The sequence below is a fragment of the Orussus abietinus genome, unplaced genomic scaffold, assembly GCF_000612105.2.
Source record: "Orussus abietinus isolate OABI.00-Male unplaced genomic scaffold, Oabi_2.0 scaffold86, whole genome shotgun sequence".
NCBI classification, from domain to species: domain Eukaryota; kingdom Metazoa; phylum Arthropoda; class Insecta; order Hymenoptera; family Orussidae; genus Orussus; species Orussus abietinus.
This window is the reverse complement of record NW_019394257.1, coordinates 33,605-54,860: the sequence shown is the minus strand read 5'-3', so window position 1 is coordinate 54,860 and position 21,256 is coordinate 33,605. Positions and strand designations below refer to the sequence as shown.

Below are 21,256 nucleotides of genomic sequence, written 5' to 3'. Positions count from 1 at the left end.
ACGCGACGACTTCGGCGACGCAATTTCTCTCCATTAGCAGCTCGACCGAAGGAATCGATATTCGAGGTTCCCCACTGGTTCGCGTGATAACGCGGCTCGGCGAACCCGAAGAGCGTTTCTGCAACTCCCCGAAGATATTCCTCAGGGTAACTATCATCCCGTGAGAGGTATGGGGATCGTTCCTGAAGTCGACGCTATTATCAAACCTTGGGTATATCATCTTCCTATGATAATGCAACTTTACGTGGCGACGACGAAGAGCTATCCTGCGACTCACCGAATCTACGTCGGGGGTCGGGGTACCTCCTGGTTCCTATCTCCCCATAGAAGGCAAGGGACCCATCGACGTTGCCGATGAACGTTGGGGTCTTCTATTCTTTCTTGGATAACGCAAAAGGGAAGGGAGCGCCGACCCTGCCGGAGAACCTTAACACTATCGGTGAACGTCGGCACTATTGGGTAACGTCGATTCTTTGATGGGTCTCCCCAGGTCGTCGCAGGTACTGGTTATGGGAACCCCCTGGAGGAGTGTAGGACGGGAACTGGATCACGATGCGACGCTTTGGGGCACTCTGGTACCCTCGGGGACGATTGTTGGCCGGACACCTCGGGACCGACAGGTGCGCGACTCGCCTCGCCTCGCCTCACCTCACCTGGGTTCCACCTGTGGGGGAGGAGGAAAACGTTAGAGAGGTCTCGATCGATTCGAGCGAGTCCAACCTGCCCAACCTGCGCAGCTCCTCGTTGGCTCGGCCACTCTTCGAAGGGGTGCACCTGCCCGGGTGGCCGTCGCTCTTCAGGGTCCCTTCGGCTTTCCACCCCCGAAATGTCCCGCCTAATTTATCCCCAGGACACCTGTTCTCCTGTTTGTAAATGAAAAACAACTATATTTTTCTATAACTACTATTGCCTCCCTGGTAGTGTAGTAGGTGGAGGGTCCTCGAGGTAGGTCCTTCAGGGCCCCCTCTTCAGCCCCCGACCCGATAAAACGTCCTTCCTTCCTCCAGGTGGAGTCCACCTCCCGCATACCCGTGCTTCCTTCTGCAATTTAAAAAAACATCTGACTCTCCCATTCTCCGCTATTTCATTTATCCAGAATAGTGAATATTCATTTTAATAGTCATCAGGGATTATTCATCCCTTGCCACTTAGGCCTGGTTCCACAACTCGAGTTAACCGAAGTTTAACTACTAGAGGCGCGGTTTAACCCATGTAAACCTCGTTTACCTCGACTTCTAGAAGCGGTACTACCGTTTCCTCGTTTCGTTATCATCCCCCGATAACGAGGATCGTGCGGGCTCGAGGTAAAGTCGCTTACACCGAGTGTTTTAACGTTGCAGTTTACCGTCACTTTATTACCCTCTCGGTTACAGTGCTTCGACGTCGGTGCAAGCTTGCCCTAATTAAATCGCCGGAACGCGCAACAACAAGGTACTTTGTACTTTGTACTTCGCCTTTCCACCAACCTTTACCAAGTTGTCGCCGCCCTCCCTCCCTCCTCCTACGCGCGGTAACTTGGGAGCGAAACGTTTAAACGAAACACGTCGTATGACCTATGTACAATTGGCAAATTCGGTACCGACTCGCTCGCTGGTCGGCCGGTCACGGGAACGACGGAATCCGCGGCGACGCTGTGTATGTATATGTACACGGATGTGTATGCACGTATGTACATGTGTGAAGGCACGAGCGTGCACGCGTACGCACGTGCAAGTACTCGCATTCGCATATACGGGTCCCCGTGCGACATACGACCTATCGCTTGGAGTGGTTCCTAGTGTGTAAGCCTACTTGCCCGCCTACCTAGGTGGACGCCTTAAGGCGGTACGAAAGGATCGCTCTAAATACTCCAAAACGTCAAAATCCCACTTTTCTCGAAACCGGATGCACCGAATCATTTTAGACTTCATCACATAATTGCGGAGGCCCGGAGGAAGGGCGCGATACTAGTGAAACTTAATTAATAAAAAAAATGTTTATTTTTCCCGAAGAACATGTCTCTTTTTTTTTCTCGAGAAATTAATTTTAGGGAATTTCAAGGCCTTTATGAATCTCTCCGTGATCACGCGCGGAAGTTCCCGACGATTCGGTGCACCCAGTTTGGGGAAAAGTTTAAGATTAACATTAAATTAATATTGAGAATGATTCTTTCGTGACGCCTTAAGGTGGGGCGAAAGTGGCGTCGGAGAGGTCTCGTTTATTAGACTTTCCTTCGAGCTGGGTTAACCGGATCGTCGGAAATTTTACCACGTGAATGCGGAGGCTGCAAGGAAGGTCCTGACACTCGTAGAATTACAATTTTTATTACATTTGTTTACAGATGTTAAAAAAAATTACTTATAAAAAAAAATGATATTTCATGGTCGTCAGGACCTTCCTTGCAGTCTCCGTATTCACGTTGCAAGGTTTAAGACGATTCTGTAAATCGTAATTGGAGAAAAGCTGCGCGAACGAGTTGGATGCCACTTTCGCATCCCCTTAAAATGCATAACGCTCGTTAATACGCGCAAGCGTCGCAAACCAGATACAAAAATGTCTGCCGCTTCGAGTTCCGGTAGTCTGGGGGTCGTTAGGCCCTGCGCTGTATCTTTATCGAAACGGAAACTCCGAAATCTCGAATTTCGGCTCGAATGAGTACGCGACTTCCCTCGCTCTCCGAGTTCCTTCTTGACCGTTCCGTGACGCTCGAGGGCCACGGCGTAAGGGTACGTTTTCACAAGCAACAATACTGCAAAATGAACCGCAGCTAAACGCCCGGATTTCTTGAAAATCGCCAGATAAACATTAGGGATGAGACGTAATGAATTTCGCCCCACAGTCCCGGGGTAAAATTTGGAAGAATTCGGCACACGCAGTCCGAATAAAAGCGTCCATAACCGATGGAACCCTCGGACGCCACTTTCGCACCGCCTTAAGGGACGGTAAAAAATGCAGAGGTAGATCCTAATTCGTGTCAAACTAGAGCGAAACATCCGGTCTGCGACTAATAGTCCTCTGTGTACCTCGTGTCTATTCACACGGTGGAGTCGTGCTGAAGGTGCGAGATGCGATAAAAAGTCGATAATAGGAAAGTACAGGTAAGTAAGTAGTCCGCTCTCGTCTCTACGATTCCTTCGCTTCCGTCTCCCCCTCGCTTTGCCATTAATAATCGCGAGCGAGTTCCCGCACTATCTACTTGGAGTATTTCCGTGGACGTCGCGACCCCTAAGGAACGCTTCCCCTTCGGCAGGTTTCCCAGGGTCGACGATCTTCCCCGAGACGACTGACGCGACCAGACACGAGCCAAGGACCGGGAATCGTTGATCGACACGACTATTCCGCTCCTAAGGTTGATTGGTGGTGAATGGCGTGACTCCATTGTTCGCCATGCTGTCCAGGACGCTGCTGATGTACGCCGCGACGTCGATCGAGGCCTCCTCGGATCGCCTTATGAACGGATGCTCCAGCAATTTGTTGTACTTCGGCCGCTGGGTCTCCTCCTTGATCAAGCTGAAATCCGGAAGAAACCCCATCAGCCAAGAAATGCGTTGCTTAGATACAATTGCGCTTACGAGGACAGCATCCAATAGTGCATGACTCGGATGGACATATCGTGCACCTGGGATTGCCTATCCTTAGAGTGACGCGCCAGCTTACATTACCGCTTGAGTATTCAATATGGCGTTACCACCAAAATTGGTATATATATGAATATTAATTTATCGACGTCGATTAGATTTCTCAGCGCCTTTCATATCATCTTAATACAACCGATTTGAAATAATCCTTTCTACCAGGTGTTGACGAAGTTGACGAAGTCCATGGTGAATCGGTTCCCGTTGTCATTGGGCGAGAGACGAGGCGGGTCGCCTTGCACTACTTGATAAAGCTGCTCGAAGACCGAGTTCCACTTAGGGTATGGGAAATAACCAGTCGCGACTTCCATCAGCGTGATGCCAAGAGACCAGACGTCGCTCCGGACGTCGTACCCTCTTGCTCTTTGAGGGTCGATCCTCTCCGGCTGGTCAGGCCCAAACAAAATGATTACACTTATTAGTAATAATATAATTAAGGCGACACGTAAGTGTCATTCTACATCCAGTTTAGGGAAAAGTTTTATAAATATTTTCACGTTTTGATATATATATAGCATGACCCTTTCATATAACCTTAAGTGATAATTTTTCCTTGGAAACTTACGGCCATGTAAGGTCTACAGCCAGCATCGCGAGTCCGTGCGATAGAGTCCACCAACTGGCCCGAGATTCCGAAATCACAGAGCTTTATATTGCCACGTCGGTCCAGCAGGATATTGCTAGGTTTGACATCTCGATGGATGATCCTCAGCTTCTCCTTCAGGTAATTTAACGCCCTCACGGTGGCTACGGTAATTTTACCTAGAATGCACTCAGGTATCCTCTCGTTTAGCCTTTCGTATATGAACTTGTAGAACTTGTCCAACGATGTGTCCATCAGCTCCATGCATATCCAACAGTCACCCTGTGGAATAAAAAGAAGTAGAAAAAGAACGAGATGAATAGCGTCTATAATTAATACCGCCTGCGTTAATTCGGCCAGCTTTTGATCATTTTTAGGCACGAGGTCAGATATGTATTAAGGACACATTCCATGTAAGCACTCGAAAGAAACTCGATAATCACCTCTTTGAACAGGGCCCCATAAAACTGGACGATGCAGGGACATTCATTCGACTTCATCACAACTTCCAGATCCATCAGAAGTTGTTTTTGCTCCCTTTCGTCAACTGTCGAGCGAATTCGCTGAAAAAGTCGTTAAATATATGAACATGTACCTTACTTCTCTGTCTCTAGTCGACAGGATCCAAAACAATTCTCACCTTCACAGCCATGACAGTATTGCTTATCCTGTGCGTCATTTTATTTACAGTACCAAAACCTCCTCTCCCTATTTCGCCCAAATCTTGGAGATCTTCGCTGGTAAAGTCATACACAGTGTCCGGTGACAGCTGCAGCTTGCCAGTACTCTGCATCGACTGGCACATACGTAGCTTTTCCCTAATTAATTAAATTTTCATTAATTCAATGAACATTTTTTGTGCAGATTTTCACTGTCATATTGATAATCAGTCAGCGGGTAAAAATATATAGGTGTAGGTTTTAAATTAATTGAAGCTTTCTGGAACTTTATCCCATTTTTTAGAATATAATGTATTCCTATACCTTGCTTTATCTGGTAGGAACTCCTGTTGAGTCACGGGACGAGGCCTGGCTGGTAACTTAGCCAACGGTAAAGGCAAGCTTGGACGAGATGCCCTGCAATGTTGATTTCATCAAATTATGCCACGTATCGGTTTCTTGCACCTTTATTTCTATTTGTTACAAGGAACATGTATCGTGCTTCAATGACATTTATGGATATACTCACGCAAGTGGTGGGCAAACTGATGAACTCGTCGTATACGATAAGGACGAATCTGTCGAGTTGGTACACGGTGGACTGCCACTTTGCGACTGAAAGCTGAGCTTCAACTGTCGTCGTTTCTCCGCTAAAAAGGGAAATGAAAATACATTTCCATTGCTCCTTGTACAATTCTTACTTCAAGACATTACATACCAGACATATCATTTTGTACATCACCACTGGATCGGAAATCCATACGTTGAAAATTAAATGACCTGCTGCCACCTGTAATTTGTGAGGTAGTACCATGAGTACACCGATCTATTCAATACAAGAATGTCTATTTTACTTGCAAGTTTTTCTTACCCTGGTTTCCTTGACCAGAAGAGTTACCCTGGTTCTCAGCCATTTTAATCTAGCTCTTACGCAACTCCCCTTATCCAAATAATTTCAGCCCGAACTCCACTTTTCCTGGTATTCCTCTCTTAGGATTTCTCCTCCCATGAACCTATCGGCTTAGCGTATAAGCCGCGCAGTGACCAAAACATTTGGCTCCTCTGCTTTGCCTCTAAACATAACAGAATCAATAGTATCAACGCAGGTAGGTTATTGACTCTAACGAGATTACGTATTTACCAAATGGTACATAAATATTTACCACGATTCGATTAAATGTTGGGTACACTGTGGAGCTTGTAGTTAGCGTTTGAACCTCTGCTAGTAGATCAAAGACTTAAAAATCAGCTCCGCACCGATCAAGTGATGGATATACCTCACCAGAGCGATCCGTAGAGTCTCTTCAATAATACTGGGTTTGTCTGGAATGATTGACCTACGACCTAGCCAACGAATCCCCAGACTGTGGACGAATTCCGTTTAGACAAGCCAGACATGCGAGGCACTCGGTGAATTGTTAAAAGATGGTAAATACGTACCAGGATCGCGAGAATGAGCGAATCAAGACTGACGGAGACTAACTGCTTCAGCCAGCCCGAACGAGAAACACATCGAGGGCCGTTCGAGTCGAAAAACTGGTACTTAGGTCTTTCAGCCTTTAATCACCTTCAATGACAATCGGTCGGCGAAGCCACCAACGAATCTCTTAGGCAAATCCAGGCAAATCAGTTAACGACCATCCCAGAAACTGGCAGCGGGGAAGACGGCTGAAATTGACTGAAATGGGCAACGAGGAAACATTCCTCTAGAGGGCAAACCGTAAATTGGCAAAGGAACGCACTCGTTACCGACAAGGAAATTTCTAAAGCTTGCACGTATGTAGTTCCTCCATTTGCCGGTCGCCGTGCCACCTCAATATTCCGTTGGCCGCCATTTTTGAAAATACAGGTTCATATTTGCGAATATGGCGGGTAATTTAATTATAGATTACATGCAAGAACGAGCGCTAACGATATGAATTTCGGTATTGCTTTCAGCGAAAGAAAGTTAATTTAAATAAATCTATAATGGTCCTTCTATATTATTTATGTACTGTAATATTTAAAGCGTGTATTGTATTTTATAACGATAATCTCGCTCAACGGGTGATCTCGACATATCGCGAGTTGAATACATATGTACATAAAGTGAACGAATTATATGGCGTTTAATGGAAAATATTATTTGTGCTGAGTAGTTTTAACATTGTTTAAAAGTTGTCGGCTATTGTGCGACTGATTGAACATGAAAGACGAGATATAGTTCAAGAGCTCATTAATAAATTGAGGGTATAACCTCATTCTCATTACAAGAGCAACAGCTTATAATTTGAATATTTACAGGATTAGAATAGTAACGTTGTAATTACAGAATTATGCAATGATAAAATAATACTGACGATGGCGGACGAAAAACAACGCGCTATACAAAGACTTAATGCTTTGCTCGGCTCTGATTTGAAGAATTTAGACAATGTCAGTCGATTGCATGAACAATTTGAGCAAGAACGGAAAGAAATTGAGGAGTCGGTAAGTACCTTGCAATGTGAATTTTTAAAAATAATTACGACTTTAACAGCTGAATTATATATGCTTTGCTAGCTGTCATTGGCCTCGACAGAGGCACCACCAAAGGTTCAAGCAGTGATCGAGGATACGGAGCGTCTAGCAGACCAGATAAGCGATTGTGTACGTTCCTGCGAATTTTTACGGCTTCTCATTGAGGAACAAACGTCCCAGTCATGTAAAATTGAAGAATTACGAGGGAGCATTGATGAAATAACTTATTTGGAAAAGTCAGTACGATATCTGCAATTCATACAATGTATCGAAGACATCAGGTAACCATGGTTCCAAACATTTGTACACGTTAGCATTTATCTCTGCAATAACTATAATCTTGGAAATTTTCAGTAATAAAATACAAACATCGTTTTTGGCGAAAGAAGACGAATCAGCAGTTGCATACTATGAGAACCTTTTAGAGATTAGTATTAAAGTTAGATCCTCCAAGTGTCACCATTTGCTTAATTACCTCCGTGAGACGCATCACTTTTGGTACGACCACTTGAAAGATAAATTCTCCAAGTAAGTATAAAAGTCATTACTCTGGTATTATAATACATTTTTGAAACTCTCCTTGAAATATTTTTCAGGGAATTCAATGAAGTTTTAAAGACAATTAAATGGCCTTTCACCGGATCTAATGCATCTGCTGCAGTTTCACAGCCTTCGGATGTTATGGTCAGATTTACATTGATCACCGAGTACTTACTGCGACTCCAAGTTCCGTATCCTTTCTAGAGAACAATGAATGTATTATAAAATTGCAACTAACAGTAATAGGCCCTTTTCTACACAAAGATTCAAGAGATACAATCTTTAACCGATCTTACTTAGGAAAGACGCAACGACAGAGTCGACTGTCACCTCCACACTTTTAACTGACTTCGCATCGATCAGTTTACCAATTGCACTTTTAATTCGGCCATTAAAACAGAGGTTTATATACCACTTCAGTGGTGCGAAGCAAACTAATCGTCAGGACAAACCAGAGTGGTTTTTCACTCAAATACTTACTTGGATTAAAAGCCTCGCATCTTGGGTCCACAAACATGTCCAGCCTGTTGCAAATATTTTGAATCTCGATGTAAATGCCAAAGTACGTAACGTTTCAAAGTATAACTAAGCAGTACTATCGATGTATTTCTTTGGTACATTTAGTCAAATTCCATTACATTCTCTCTTACCGATACATTATTTAAATAGGTTGAATTTATGCGAGGTCTGGTGCAGTTAGCCGTAGAAAAAGTTCATTCGGAACTGTCCATCGTTCAATACGACGACGCACTTTTCGCTCATCTAGTGGACGAGTCTCTTGGATTTGAAAGAGAACTTCGAGACTCCTTACTGTACCCTCAAAATCAACCTGGAGTTGTGTTTGTCCTGACGCAAGCTCATATCTTCGTAAAATGGATAAACATAGAGAAGAAATGTGAGTGTTTCACTAAAGTAAAATTGAAGTGATGTAAAGATGGCATCCGAGTTATCAATTGTTTATAAGACTTCTCCTGAATTGGGTTTACTGAATCGCTCGAAATTTTAATACTTGAATACGAAGGTTCTAAGGAAGGTACCGACACTCATGAAGTTTCATTTCTCATAATAAATTAAAATCCTATGTATAAATAAATTTAAAATATTGAAACTTCATGGGTGTCAGGACTGTCCTCGGATCATCCATATTAGATGGCAAATTTTCAATTGATTCAGTATATCCAGTTCAGAGAAATGTTTCAAATGTTTAATTGTTATAAAATTGTGATCCCCACTTAGATGCAACCGAGAAAATGGACGCCATTCTGAGTTCGGAGACTGCTTGGGACACCCTCACCGGAGCTAGCAATGACGGTATGAAAGTCACCGAATGTGCTGAAGCATTCCTAACCCTACTCATGACGATCACAGATCGTTACAGTCACCTGCCTCAACCTGGACATCGGTAGATCCACTTTCAACCTTGAACTACGATCACACAATTCCCAAACCATCACGGCACTTTTATTCACAGACTGCAGTTCTTGGAGTTGCAACTGGAGCTGATAGACGATTGGAGAGTACGTCTCTTGCAGTTATTACACGAAGAGTACACCGATCCATTGTCATCGATCGTTCCAAAAATATTAAACACGCAGCGTTACGTTTCTAGTGTGCTCGTAGAATGGGCCGACACAGTTGTACGTAAAAGATGCATCATAATATAAAAGACTGTCACCGATTCTCCAAAACTGTAAATTCTGTTGCAGCACTTCATACAGTTGCACTTCTTCAAGAAGCAGTTCGAAGCTGCCGAGTTCGCGGAGAATTGGGAAGCCGAGGTGGCCGAGAATATTGCCGAAGAGGACGGATCTGTATTTTCTGAAGTTTTAGTGCTACTCGAGCGGCTGGAGAAGGAACTAATCGAACAGATCTGCGATTCGCTCGTTATGGACGTGAAGGCGAAGAGTAGGCCGTATAGAACCGACAAGTACGTCTCGCAAATCTTCAGGGTCGAGGTCGAACTTCATAGTTGTCATACAAATGCTCCACATTTCAGATGGTTCGCTATGCAGTCGGAGAAGGAGATCTCTTCGCTGTCTCTCACCCCCAGCGGTTGTGCGATGTTCCACGAGCTAGCTACGTGTCTTCGAAGTCTCCACGAGCTCCTCGCCCGGTCTCTCTTCACCCGAGCTTTAAAAAAATTGGCAGGCCAGTTCGATCAAGTAATCAACTAGCATCGTCGACGACTTCCCTCGTTTCTCCTAGCGATACTAAATGATCTATTCCCAACGCTTGCAGTACCTACTCGAAGAGGTTGTCCTGACGAACCGATTCAACTCCGGCGGTGCGGCTCAGTTCCGGCACGACATCTTCAGGAACTTGTTCCCACTATTCGGCCTCTACATCAGCAAGCCTGATTCGCATTTCCCCTTGTACGTTCCTCAATTCTCTGTCTATCGCTGCTTGAACAAGCAATTGTACGCCTCTTGTTTGGCTTTAAGGACGAGAGAGGCGTGCTCGTTGCTGAACATGGCTCTGGGGTCGGCGATGCTTCTGATGGAAGCTCTGGAGACCGACGAGAACACCACCGAGGTGTTGGCCGATGTTGGAATCTACAAATTACCTCTGGAATCGGTCCTGGCAGTGCTGAAGACGAGGACGGACGTTGGCACCAGCTTGTCGTAGTCTGATCCCTTCCACGCGTTGTTCAACGCGAGATGGTACCTTTAAAACGGCCAGCGATTAAAATTTAAGGAACCGAAAGTTCCCTCGTTATTTCACCCGAATTACCTCTTAAATGATTACTCGCCTTTGAATACCTCAAAAATTCTAACATACCGGGAGTTAACACAGTAGACTGATTCCGCCATTGTCGGCGCCTAACAGCAACAATCTGTTAAGCGGAAGAACCGTCATAGCAGTGAGAACTCCTTTGAAGGTATCAGACCTCAGCTTTGTGGACGAGAATGTAGTGGAAGCCTGAACTGCCGTGTGAACGCCGATCCGATTGGCCGTCGTTCCCGATATCAGCTGTTGCTCGTAAATCGCCATGCAGTGAACGGGTTCGGTGATGCCCCTGCAATGTAAGGTAAATTAAAGCCATACGTTTATTTTACAGTCCCATTTTTTTTATTCGACAGAGTCAAACTCCGTGCGTCTCACTTCATGTGGAACTTGAGTTTCCCATCTATAGCACTCCACACCGTCACAGTCTGGTCCAAGGAGGAGCTGATGATGGTGGTTTCGTTTACTGCCTCCAGTTGCAGTATCTACAAATGGAAGGACGTCAGATCCTCGATATTGACAATCACAAATAGCCAGAAAAGACAATAGTACCTCGCATTCGTGTCCCCTCCAGGAAGCGATGATCAGACCAGTCCGAACATCCAATATCGTGAGGAAACCCGATGCCTGGCCCAAGGCAACCCAATGTCCACTAGGAGCTACTGCAATTCGCCTTATCAGGGCACTTGGATTCGTCGATATCTGTAAAATGGGGATATCTTCAGCAACGTCTTCACCCGTTGAATAGTTTCAAGCTTCATAATGTGAATATGAAGGCTATAAGGAAGGTCCCATGAAATTTCAATTTTTTATAAATTTCTTCATGGGTATTCTTAACATTTGGGTAAAAAATTTGACTATTATCGGTAGTCTTTAAATGTCTAGAATATGTCTTAACACTAAAAGTGAGGTATGTGTCCAAGTCCAAGTAACCTCGGTACCTCGGCAACCCACCTTCAATTCATTGGTGTACCTAACGGTCCTGCAATCGACCAATCTCAAGGTAACGTCCACGGTAGCTGCAAGCAACACGTTCGATGGTGCTGGACAAGCGGCCAGGGTGTTTATGGGAACCGGTCGAGTAGTTTCCGGCGAGCCCACCAGGGAACCCATGAACGGATCCCAGCAGTGAATGGACCCGTCGCAGGTTGCCACGTATCTCACGGATTCGACGAAGGTCAGGGCCAAGATGGACTTCTTGTGCCCCGTGTACGTGTACTGGCAAGAGGAGACTGTGCTGCCGTCACCCTGGACATTAAGGCGATACCCAGTTTAAAGAAAAGCTTGATAAACAATTGATTCCTTAGATGCCACTCTCATATCGGCTTAAGATATTAAAAATAGAAAAGAAAGAGATCAGTTTACCTGGCTTCGCAGACTCCAGAGCTTGACGGTCTTGTCCCTGCTGCCGCTCATGAAGCTGTTCTCGTTGTCCAGGACATGCAAGGATCTCACGCTGTTCGAGTGCCCGTTAAAAGACTGAAGTTTGATCTGCTTTACGTTGAAGGCGGAGTCCTTGTCCGATCTGCCGATCTCGTGTTCCCAATAAGCAAGCCAGTTTCCACGAAGTTGCCGACCTTGAGACGAGGAAGACGATTGAGAGGAACGAGATGATCGTCCGGTCGACCTGGAGCCCAGCCAGGGACTCGGTGGCACCTGGTGATCCGGCGATCTAGCTTGGTCCAGCTTCGACGAATCCTTGTCTCGTTTCTGGAAAAGACATCCAGAGATATAAGATAACTGGATGGAGTGGTCCATCCACTCTCAATCGGTGGATCTCGGGTACCTGCACTTCGATCTTGTTCCCGATCAACGAAATATTCCCAAAGCTGCCGACGTCTCTGCCGAACGAGGACGCGTCGTCCGAGGAGGCCCACTGCTCCTCCGGGGAGTACGATGAGAAGGACGAGTCTGAAGACAATTGACAATTAAGTCTTTTAGTAGTTTAAGGAGTAGAGTTAACAGACGTATTTTAGGAGACTCAGAGGTACTTGTACCTTCTGCAATCGTCACGGAAGTGTCGTAAAGTATGCCCCCTTCTTCGTGGCAGAGGTCGCGAATCAAGCGGCTCTTCGAGACGAGTTCCAGAGATGCATCGCCAAGGTATTGATGGAACATCGAGCAAGCTTTACGTGCAAACCTCACCGTGAACACGGATTTCAGTTCCCCCAGGGCCTGTAAAAAATTTCTAGTTTAACAACTGCACGTTCTACATCTCGCTACCTGTTAACGGAGAAATGTAAATGCTCACTTTGCTCCTTTCTGAGTCGAACGAGCCGTTGCTCTCCACAGTAACCGGAGGAGAGTACGAATCAGCTGCTGCATCGGTGAACGTATCTCGAAGCTGGGAACTGTCGTACCTGGAACATCAATGCGAATATATAGCAAATTACAAGCATTCTATATCTTACTCCTAGTACCCGCTTTTTCATACGCGACTCTCTTCCCCCCATACGTGGGGTACGCTTCCATGGAATCTCTGAATACTTTCTCGCTTTTCAGTACCGTATGGGGACCTGGTCTTCTTCGTGGGATGCAGACGAGATGCCTCGGGATTCCTTTTCATCTCCCTGCATCGTGGAACTCTCATCTCGGTAGCCGAAGGCCTTGTCGAAGGCGAGGAAGAAGCGATGTATGGGTCCAGCCAGGTGAACGCTCGTCGCCGAATTTCCTAATCTTTGGGCCAGACGAAGCAGAGCTCGCAAATATTTATCCGCCAACGCGTGGCGAGCTGTGCTGCCGTTTGGGAAGACGTATCTCGTCGTCGAAATCAGCCTGACCGTAGGGTGAAGGATCGACTTCAAGATAGTTTCCTGCAACGAAATCCGGAATTTTCAAGCTGCGCCAAAGTACTTTAAATTTAACCAAGGACCTGAACCGAAATGTATTTCCAGTGAGTGTTGTAAGTCTCACAGGTTATTCTTTCAATCCAGATCCCTGGGTATAACGTTAATCTGTTTCCTCACATGAAGAACGTCCATCAGGGTGGAGTCGCTGAGGCAGGGGATCGCGTGGATGAGCAAAACCAAGCAAGACACGAGTCCTCCTTCAAGGCCCACCATCAGCTTCCGCTTGCACAAAGCCAACAGCTTGGTAGCGTGTGCAAAGTACTGCAGAACAATGATCTGCTCTCCATAAACGCCTATAAATCCAGATAAGATATAAGAAACTCGAAGATAAGCAGAAACCCCCAAAGCCAAACCCAACTAACCGGCGATGGCCTCCAGACACTCCAGCACCTTTTCCGCGCTGCGATCTCCGACCAAGGTGGTTCCATCAAGGTCTCCTTCAGGGCAAGCCAGGTTCGTCAGGCTCTCCTTCCCAGCATAGCAGAGGGTCAGCATCCGGAGGAGATTCCGCGACAAATATCTGGCAGTCAGAACAGGTCCCAATCGATGAGACAACCAAACGATCGACTCGACGCTCATCTCGGACACCTTGCACTCGTTCGAGGTCGACCTCCTAGCAGTGGAATTGCTTTGCTCGCTGCGAGTCTCCAGTCCATCCGTGGTGTCCTCGCCAGTCCTCGTCAGGGTTTGCTCTTCATCCTCGTCGTCTTCTCCGTCTTCGTCGTCCTCTTCGTCCTCTTCGAAGCCTTCCTCGTCGTCCTCGTCGCCAGGACCAGTTTCTTCGGACTCGTCTGCCGCGTCTCTCGCCTCTTCCCTCTCGGAGAAGACGCGTTGTACGGTCTCCAGCTTCTTCAGGGTGTCGGGCTTCGACCCATCGGAGTCTGTTGAAGAAGTCAACGAGTCCTCGGAGACGTGTGGCACGTAGGAGCCGTCGAAAGGCGCGTCTTCGCTCGGGGTTTTACTCCCTACGTGGCATCCTATGGTGTTTAAATCTATCGCCAGTTTTGCCGTGCAGACGAGGCCGTCGTCGCTCGTGTGGTTCCTGGCCGGGATGGGGATGGGCTTTGCGATGGTCGGACCAGATCCAGAAGCCTGAGGAGAATTCGTGGACGTTTCTTCGTATTCCAACTCGGAGCTGAGCTCAGGGTCGACGACTAGATCAGGGTTGTAAGCCGGAGCCGGCTCTTCCGATGGAGAATCCTCTTCGGCGTCCAGGGTGAACACTTCTGTGGGTCAGAAACTCTGGATATAGAAAACGGACATGAAACGGAAAGATACCTACATCGAGAAACAAATTATTTCTTCTCGCAACAAATTATATCTTTGTAGCATAAAATCAAAGAAATACAGTCTACACTTAAAAAATGCCGAATGCTTAACTTTGATGCATTGATCGAATAATTTATATCTTGAAATAATAAAGTAAATTCTTTTTCTTTCAAGAGAATTATTTCTTTGAAAGGAGTTAAAGAAATGAAACGTATAGTTTCGATTTCATTAACTTCTAATTTTTTCTCAGTGTAAGAATACAAACAACTTGGGAATCTCTTCAAGGTCTCTCCCATCAGCACCTTCGTTCTCGTTAGAAGTGGAGTCTAGATTTGCTTCATTAACAGCCGGCGCGGATGTCGATGAGACATTCTGCTCCGAATCCAGGGAAGAGTCTTCCTCAAGCGGGGAGAGAACAATCGTGGCTTCAGGGTCGGTCCCAGCGTCCTCCAGGTCGCAGTTCCTAGAAGGAAACATCAAGTTAGAGCTAGGAATGACGATAAAGGCATCAGAAACGACATCTTACTTCAGATTCCCGGCTCTACGAGTGCCCAGGTCGCGACAGCCTCCCAGATGATCCCGGTAGCCTCCAACAGCCTCCACCATGGGAGCGACGAAGTTCTCCAGGAAGCGACGCAGCCCTAGACGTACTATCAGCTTCAAAAGGAAGCTGCGATGGTAGAGTCGCATGGTCCTGAACTTGGCCAGGGTGGCTGTTGGTAGTACATCCGCATGGACAGACCCATCCATCGCTGACCCCACCTCGTACAATTTGACGATGGGGTTCAGGAAGGTGTCCGCCGTGGTCTTCGGACCCAGAGTCCTTGAAGAGGAGAGATATTAAACCTTGATATTCCATCTAGACGAGCCGATTCACCTGGGGAACTCACTTGGCTACAGGGTCGAAGAGGTACCAAGCAGCAAGCACCGCTCCGTAGGGGTCCTCCAGGATCTGCCTTACATGGCCTACGATGAGTCCGAAGCAAGGATCTTCACAGCCTGCGATTCCCGCCCTGGGAAGAAGAGCGTCCAGCTCTCTGGCGACTGCTTTTACCTTGCACTCGCTCATTTTGCAGAGAAAAGCCGTGCGAGTCTTGCTCGCCAAGGAGGGGTCGATCTCGTCGTCCGAGCCAAGGGCCATCGACAGCTCCCTGGCGAGGTCGTCGTACTCTCTCAGCATCTCCACGATTCGGTAGAGCTGCCGAAAGTAGCTCGAGAAGGGGAACAGGTGGCTCGCCAGGATGGGTTGAAGGAACTGATGAGCTGATGGTGGAGGCAGTCCCACGTATGTGACTGGAGGGTACCTTTGTCTGCACACCTTCTCGTCCACCTGTAATTTCGTCTTTGCTCGACCTCGTACCTCAGAGTCCTCGTCCCTTTCTGCCTCCAGAGTGCTCGACTCCATGGCGTTGTAGCTGCGAGGGACGACATCATTGATCCGAAGAAGAAGAGCGACCATCGTCCTAGCGCACCGAGGAAGAGCATCAGGACAAGCTCGAAGAGCATTAACGCATTCCAGGAGTCGATCTCGGTGCCTCGAGGACACGCATCTCCCGTCCCTTTGTCTCCTCCTGGCCTTCCTGGAGGTCCTGCCGCGGAACCGCAGACTCGGGTGTCCTACAGCTCTAAGTTTGCCTGCCAGGAACAACTCCACCACAAGGCATCCCAAGGTTTGTCGGTCCTTAATCCTGTCGCAGGTGATCAGGTGCTTGAAGCTCTCGTAGGAGCTGGCCTCGTCGAATTCCTCCACTTTCTGGACGTCAGAGCTACGGTGCACTTTGTTGCTCGCTCTGTTCAGGAAGGCGTGCAGCGTCTCCACCTGGACGAGTGCCGTCACAGGATTGTAGTCCTTGGGAAGAATTATTTGGCTCGAGGAGCTTTTCTCGGGGTGTCTGGAGCTCTCTTCAGGAGTCTGCAGGGATCCTCGAGATCTGCTCAACAAACGACTTAGAGCCAACGGGGAAGATCTCGTCGTCGCGTTCTGTGATGGAGAAGAGGACTCCTCGTCGAGGCCCGCGACCTGGACCTCGTCCTCGTTGATCCTGTCGGCTGATCTGTCGCTCTTCATTTTCCCACTAGTGATGATTCTGCAGAGACGTGGAGGTACTTTACCCCAGTACGGAGAGGGCACCAGCCTCTGAGGATGAGGCTGGGTGAACAATTGAACTATCCCAGAACCAGTCAAGCTTGTGTGATTGTCGACCAGCTGCAGACACACGTTCTTTGATTTTACCGCAGCCGTTCCTGACAACTTGTAACCGAATGTTAAATCTATCCAATGATGTAGTCTTTCGGAGACGTAGGGACTTTCTAGTGCCTCTCGATGCTTCTCAATAAAGTCTTCGGGTGAAGTCGCCCAGGATGGCACTTCCAAATCTGGGAGGTCTTCGTGAATGGACTGCAAGTAAAAGGAAATATTAATCTAAGTACTCTAAAAGTACAATGAGTGTAAAAAAGTACAACGCTGAGGAAAGGTAATATCATCGATACCTTGAATACCGTAGGGTCTGTAAAGAACTGTGGTATGCATTCATCTGGACTCCAATCATGCATTCTTTGTATCGATGCTGGATACTCCCAAGGAACCCAAAGAGGCCTCACGTGTTTGCATAAAATTGATCTGCTGTACCGTCGAGAGAGGTACACGTAGTAGGTGATCTCCGATAGAACATCTGATACATGGTGGCCTACCTAAGATAAAACATAATCTAAACTTGGATACTTTACTATTACCTGGATAAGATAAAAGTCAGACTGTATAGCACACACCTCCGATGATTGGGAATCGAATGTCAGGTCCAACTGTCTATCGCCTTTGTTCAACCGAAACTTGGATTTGGTTAAGTCCCTCCAGTTGCCTCCGGATCGAGAGGTAAAATCCGTGACCCATGGAATTACGTGGTGACAACTAGGATCTCCATAACGCCTTCCAGCTAAATCGTTTAGGGCGGTTAAATAATCGAAATTGGTAATTTCGCCACGTACCCACGATTCGCACAACTTCTCAATATTTCTTTCAGACTTCGTGGTACATAAGCTTTGAGCAGTTTTATGAGTTGCTGCCTGTTTAGTGGTTGTATCATTTATTATGCTTGACCACAAGTAAACATTGTCCTCCAATCTTGGCAAAACCTGGCATGAAAATACTAAAAGTTGTTCAATTCGAATTGATTATAGTTTCTACTTTATGATAATATGAAATAAAGTGATTGAGTTCCATTACCTGTATAGTAAGATTGTCCATCAAGAGTACGTCACTCAATGTAATTTCACCCAGGGTAAGTCCGAGATCGTGCAGGTCTCTTGCTAATCGTAGCAGTTGGTACACTATGAAGAGAGGTTTACCGTAACTAGAAGAGAGAATAGCAGGACTGAACATCACGCATCTGTAATCACATAGGATAATATTGATTATGATATCACTTCAATATTAATAAATTCCGTTTTTCATCAATGCATTACTTACTCTCTTAAAGAATGCTTTGCCGTTTGTTCGAAGAATGTGACCAATGCCGATGAAGTCTCGATTGTGCATAAAGCTGGGAGAAGATTGCAGTGAAGATTGGAGTTTCTCGAAGCTACAAAAATAATTTCACTGCCTTCTATTCGTATCGTCGGGCAATTGTATACTCTTGATAATAATTCTTGCATGAGATCAACGTCTTCCATCTCAGGTGTCAAACTCTGTCGATCCATCCTCCCGACTGCGTGTCGCTGCTCTATAACCACACGATAGTTTCTTAAAAATAATTGAAATCTCAAAGGTATACACTGCTTCCTTTTTACACTCACTCTGATATTTTTTATAAAATTCTTTCCATAGGTTTCTATAATTCGTATTCGCTACATACTGAAGAACCTGTGCAAAGGACAGTTCCTCTTCAAATTTTGCGCAATCTGTATTTATCCAAGGAGGAAGAACAATGGCCTTCTTGTGTTGTTTCTTATAAACCTAAGGAAACATGCTTCGTTATAAATTAAAATTAAAACCTCAAAATGAACTAAATCTGTTCCTTTTATCCCAGAATATGCATAAACGTTACCTTTGCATATACTCTTTCCCAACCCGATCCCAGCTCTTCCAGAGACGGCTGAGCTGCAATTTCATCCACCGTGAAGCGATCGTGTTTAACGAATGCAAGTGAACCAGCCGTCAATAAATTTCTTATCCAGCTTCGATGAATCGTTAAAGTAATCCTTCCATCAACGAGTCGTACATATTCTCTGGGTATATCGAGTTCTTTAACGATAACCTCCATTTCAACTTCTCTGTATACCCATTTAATATCAGAATTAAAATGTCCTATACAAGAAATAAAACGTTGCAAGGACAACGACCACGATTTTATTTAATACTGACGCCCAGCTAGAGAGAAAGAGAGATTGTAAACAACCTTGTATTTACGTATATTCGATTACTCACTTCGCTTTTGGCACGTCACAAAGGAATACAAAGAATACCTTGAACCGCTCTTCAAGAAGCAATAAGTTCAAACTTTAGCGTCATATCTTCGATTAAAACCTTTCTGCATTAAAATCATCTCCACAAAATCCTGTTGATTCGAATTGAACCAAAACTTGCAGATTTGGCCGCCATTGTACCTAACCTTCCCCTTTACAAACGATAGACCTAACAGTAGCTAAGAACTCTCATAATAATACAAGGAGATAGAACATCAAGATGGCGTCATCTGGCAACAAAACTAGTTACTATCACAGTTATCGGCCGGTAAGTAATGGAACTACCCCTCGTTCGTGCAAATTCAAAATTCAATTTTAGATGGAGAAATTTAACGATCGCGTAGCTGAGATACTGGATAAATAAATTTGATCTATTCTTAATAATTAGTCATTCCAAAGAGAAAGAAGTGTCAACCGGTGACTTGAGTAAATCGACTGCGACCCGTGCGAGCTTTTCCTTCGGCAAGGATGTTTTTGGCTCGTTGATTGACAATCGAGGATCCCGAAGATACCATCTGTGCAGGTGAGGAATTCATTGATTTCGGTATGTCTTCAGATTCTTCTTCGAGGTCGGCCTCTTCGGGAGCAAAATCCACGTTCTTTCGAGAATAGCCTCGACGTTCCTTCTTCTCCTTAGTCCGGAATTTTCTGTCGTTGTATTGGGCCCAACAACGTTGAAAGCTGGAGAAAACGTCGTTCCATAGGCAGAGCTCCTCGACTGCACCGAAAACCACGATATTCTAGGTATTCTAGACGAATAGATGTGAAATAAAGGAAAATATATGGATTTAAAAATAATAGGATGAAGTTCAAGGCACAAGAGGAAGAATGGAGTGGCGGCCATCTTTCTTCCCTGGCGACCTCGTCTTTTCAATGGATATAAGAACAATTCCGAGTACACGGTACCTGTTACTGTAGTTTGTAATTTTTACGTTTTTAAACAGAATGTATATAATACAATTTCACGATCTTTATATCTTTCAGCAGGCGTTTTGTCGTGCTTTAAAAAAGACGCCGGACATACTCTTTGGTTGCCGCCATTTTGGAATTTATTGAAAGAAACATCACTGGCTCACCGTATAGAAGAAGCGCGATGAAGACGAAGGTTCCCGAAGGCACGCCAGCGTCAGGAAGCAGAGCATAAATCATGTCCAGAAGAGCAGGGCCTTCGCGAAGAGCCATTCCTCGAAGGGTGTTGATAAGCCAGGGGATGTAGAGATAGGGATTCCCGTATTTATCCCCACAAGCCACCATTATGGTCGAGATGAAGCCTGAGATGACGCTGGTGGCCAGGATCTTGATCTTGAGACCTGCAAAGTGGTCCTGGTGAACAGGGCGAAAATGGTCCATTGCGGATACACTCCTTTCATAACATAAATGGTCATTAATTATTTCTCCAGGGTTTGGCCATTGTCTATTACCATAACTACGACGGAAAAGGGCGTCGAAAGCTGCGGATCTGGATGTCACTGCGTGACCTAGGGGAGATCCTGTGCCAACCTCCAGGGAAACCGAACTCAAGCACGTGGCGGCGAAGCACATCAGACCGACGTAGAGAGCTTCTACCTGGACACATGGTTAATGATGACAAGGTAGCTATCAGCTCTATAAAAATACCTTTGGTGTACAAAAACTTGGGCAAAATATTTTGCCAATTGTCACAGTACAATTTGATTAACGCAAAATATGTGTACACTATTTATAGCGACGGAATGGCTGTTACAAGCAAGGGTCGTACCTTCGAGACAGTCTTTCCTGCTCGGCCTTCATGTCGGTCCTCTGCCGAAGATTCGTTGCCAATCATTTTTCTTATCGGAGAACTAAGTTTGCAGGAACGTCGACGTCCTTACCAGCCGCGGAACGCCGTTCATTCCGATAATTGGATCTCCACCAGGATCCTTCAAGGAGCAGTGGGCTGAACGTGGTTTCGCGACAAGATCTCGAACGATGTCGCGATAGTTCCTTTGTCGGTCCCCAGGGGGACTTTCTTTACGAGTGACGAGGAAATGCATGGGGAGACACGATGCGATAGTAATTTATTGGAAGACGGAGGACGGA

At 46.0% G+C, this 21,256-nt stretch overlaps 4 protein-coding genes across 8 annotated transcripts; 1 reads left to right on the top strand and 3 right to left on the bottom strand.

The window, feature by feature from the left end:
• Nucleotides 1–1,326: 1,326 nt before the first annotated feature.
• Nucleotides 1,327–6,567, bottom strand: LOC105695165 (dual specificity mitogen-activated protein kinase kinase 4). Its single transcript, XM_012416505.2, has 11 exons — nucleotides 6,297–6,567; nucleotides 6,020–6,220; nucleotides 5,728–5,929; nucleotides 5,575–5,646; nucleotides 5,386–5,506; nucleotides 5,181–5,273; nucleotides 4,838–5,015; nucleotides 4,641–4,760; nucleotides 4,180–4,479; nucleotides 3,774–4,000; nucleotides 1,327–3,489 (listed from the first exon to the last, which is right to left on the bottom strand). Exons 3-11 carry the CDS (start codon nucleotides 5,768–5,770, stop codon nucleotides 3,324–3,326), a joined length of 1,320 nt encoding a protein of 439 aa, XP_012271928.1. The 5' UTR covers nucleotides 5,771–5,929; nucleotides 6,020–6,220; nucleotides 6,297–6,567; the 3' UTR covers nucleotides 1,327–3,323.
• A 334-nt stretch (nucleotides 6,568–6,901) lies between these two features.
• LOC105695124 (RAD50-interacting protein 1) lies at nucleotides 6,902–10,652 on the top strand. Of its 5 annotated transcripts, XM_012416440.1 has the most exons (12): nucleotides 6,903–7,325; nucleotides 7,398–7,636; nucleotides 7,710–7,883; nucleotides 7,952–8,086; nucleotides 8,196–8,457; nucleotides 8,565–8,790; nucleotides 9,132–9,297; nucleotides 9,367–9,532; nucleotides 9,602–9,822; nucleotides 9,892–10,057; nucleotides 10,134–10,267; nucleotides 10,337–10,652. In XM_012416440.1, exons 1-12 carry the CDS (start codon nucleotides 7,197–7,199, stop codon nucleotides 10,518–10,520), a joined length of 2,202 nt encoding a protein of 733 aa, XP_012271863.1. In that variant the 5' UTR covers nucleotides 6,903–7,196; the 3' UTR covers nucleotides 10,521–10,652. The 5 variants fall into 5 exon arrangements, with proteins under 5 accessions (XP_012271860.1, XP_012271862.1, XP_012271863.1 ...); XM_012416437.1 differs by having other exon boundaries at nucleotides 6,902–7,085; nucleotides 7,168–7,325; nucleotides 9,602–10,057; nucleotides 10,134–10,652; XM_012416439.1 differs by having other exon boundaries at nucleotides 6,902–7,325; nucleotides 9,602–10,057.
• LOC105695123 (WD repeat-containing protein 81) lies at nucleotides 10,433–19,244 on the bottom strand. Its single transcript, XM_012416435.1, has 22 exons — nucleotides 19,161–19,244; nucleotides 18,781–19,040; nucleotides 18,530–18,689; nucleotides 18,204–18,456; nucleotides 17,961–18,123; nucleotides 17,507–17,869; nucleotides 17,228–17,428; nucleotides 15,628–17,135; nucleotides 15,264–15,560; nucleotides 15,040–15,200; nucleotides 13,831–14,694; nucleotides 13,586–13,761; nucleotides 13,125–13,432; nucleotides 12,871–12,979; nucleotides 12,617–12,794; nucleotides 12,406–12,530; nucleotides 11,985–12,329; nucleotides 11,574–11,867; nucleotides 11,172–11,321; nucleotides 10,998–11,104; nucleotides 10,674–10,911; nucleotides 10,433–10,559 (listed from the first exon to the last, which is right to left on the bottom strand). The coding sequence occupies exons 2-21, from the start codon at nucleotides 18,994–18,996 to the stop codon at nucleotides 10,680–10,682; spliced, it is 6,210 nt and encodes a 2,069-aa protein (XP_012271858.1). The 5' UTR covers nucleotides 18,997–19,040; nucleotides 19,161–19,244; the 3' UTR covers nucleotides 10,433–10,559; nucleotides 10,674–10,679.
• A 347-nt stretch (nucleotides 19,245–19,591) lies between these two features.
• LOC105695126 lies at nucleotides 19,592–21,042 on the bottom strand. The gene is made up of 4 exons (XM_012416441.1): nucleotides 20,937–21,042; nucleotides 20,620–20,764; nucleotides 20,275–20,508; nucleotides 19,592–19,916 (listed from the first exon to the last, which is right to left on the bottom strand). Exons 1-4 carry the CDS (start codon nucleotides 21,000–21,002, stop codon nucleotides 19,609–19,611), a joined length of 753 nt encoding a protein of 250 aa, XP_012271864.1. The 5' UTR covers nucleotides 21,003–21,042; the 3' UTR covers nucleotides 19,592–19,608.
• Between the last annotated feature and the right edge of the window lie 214 nt (nucleotides 21,043–21,256).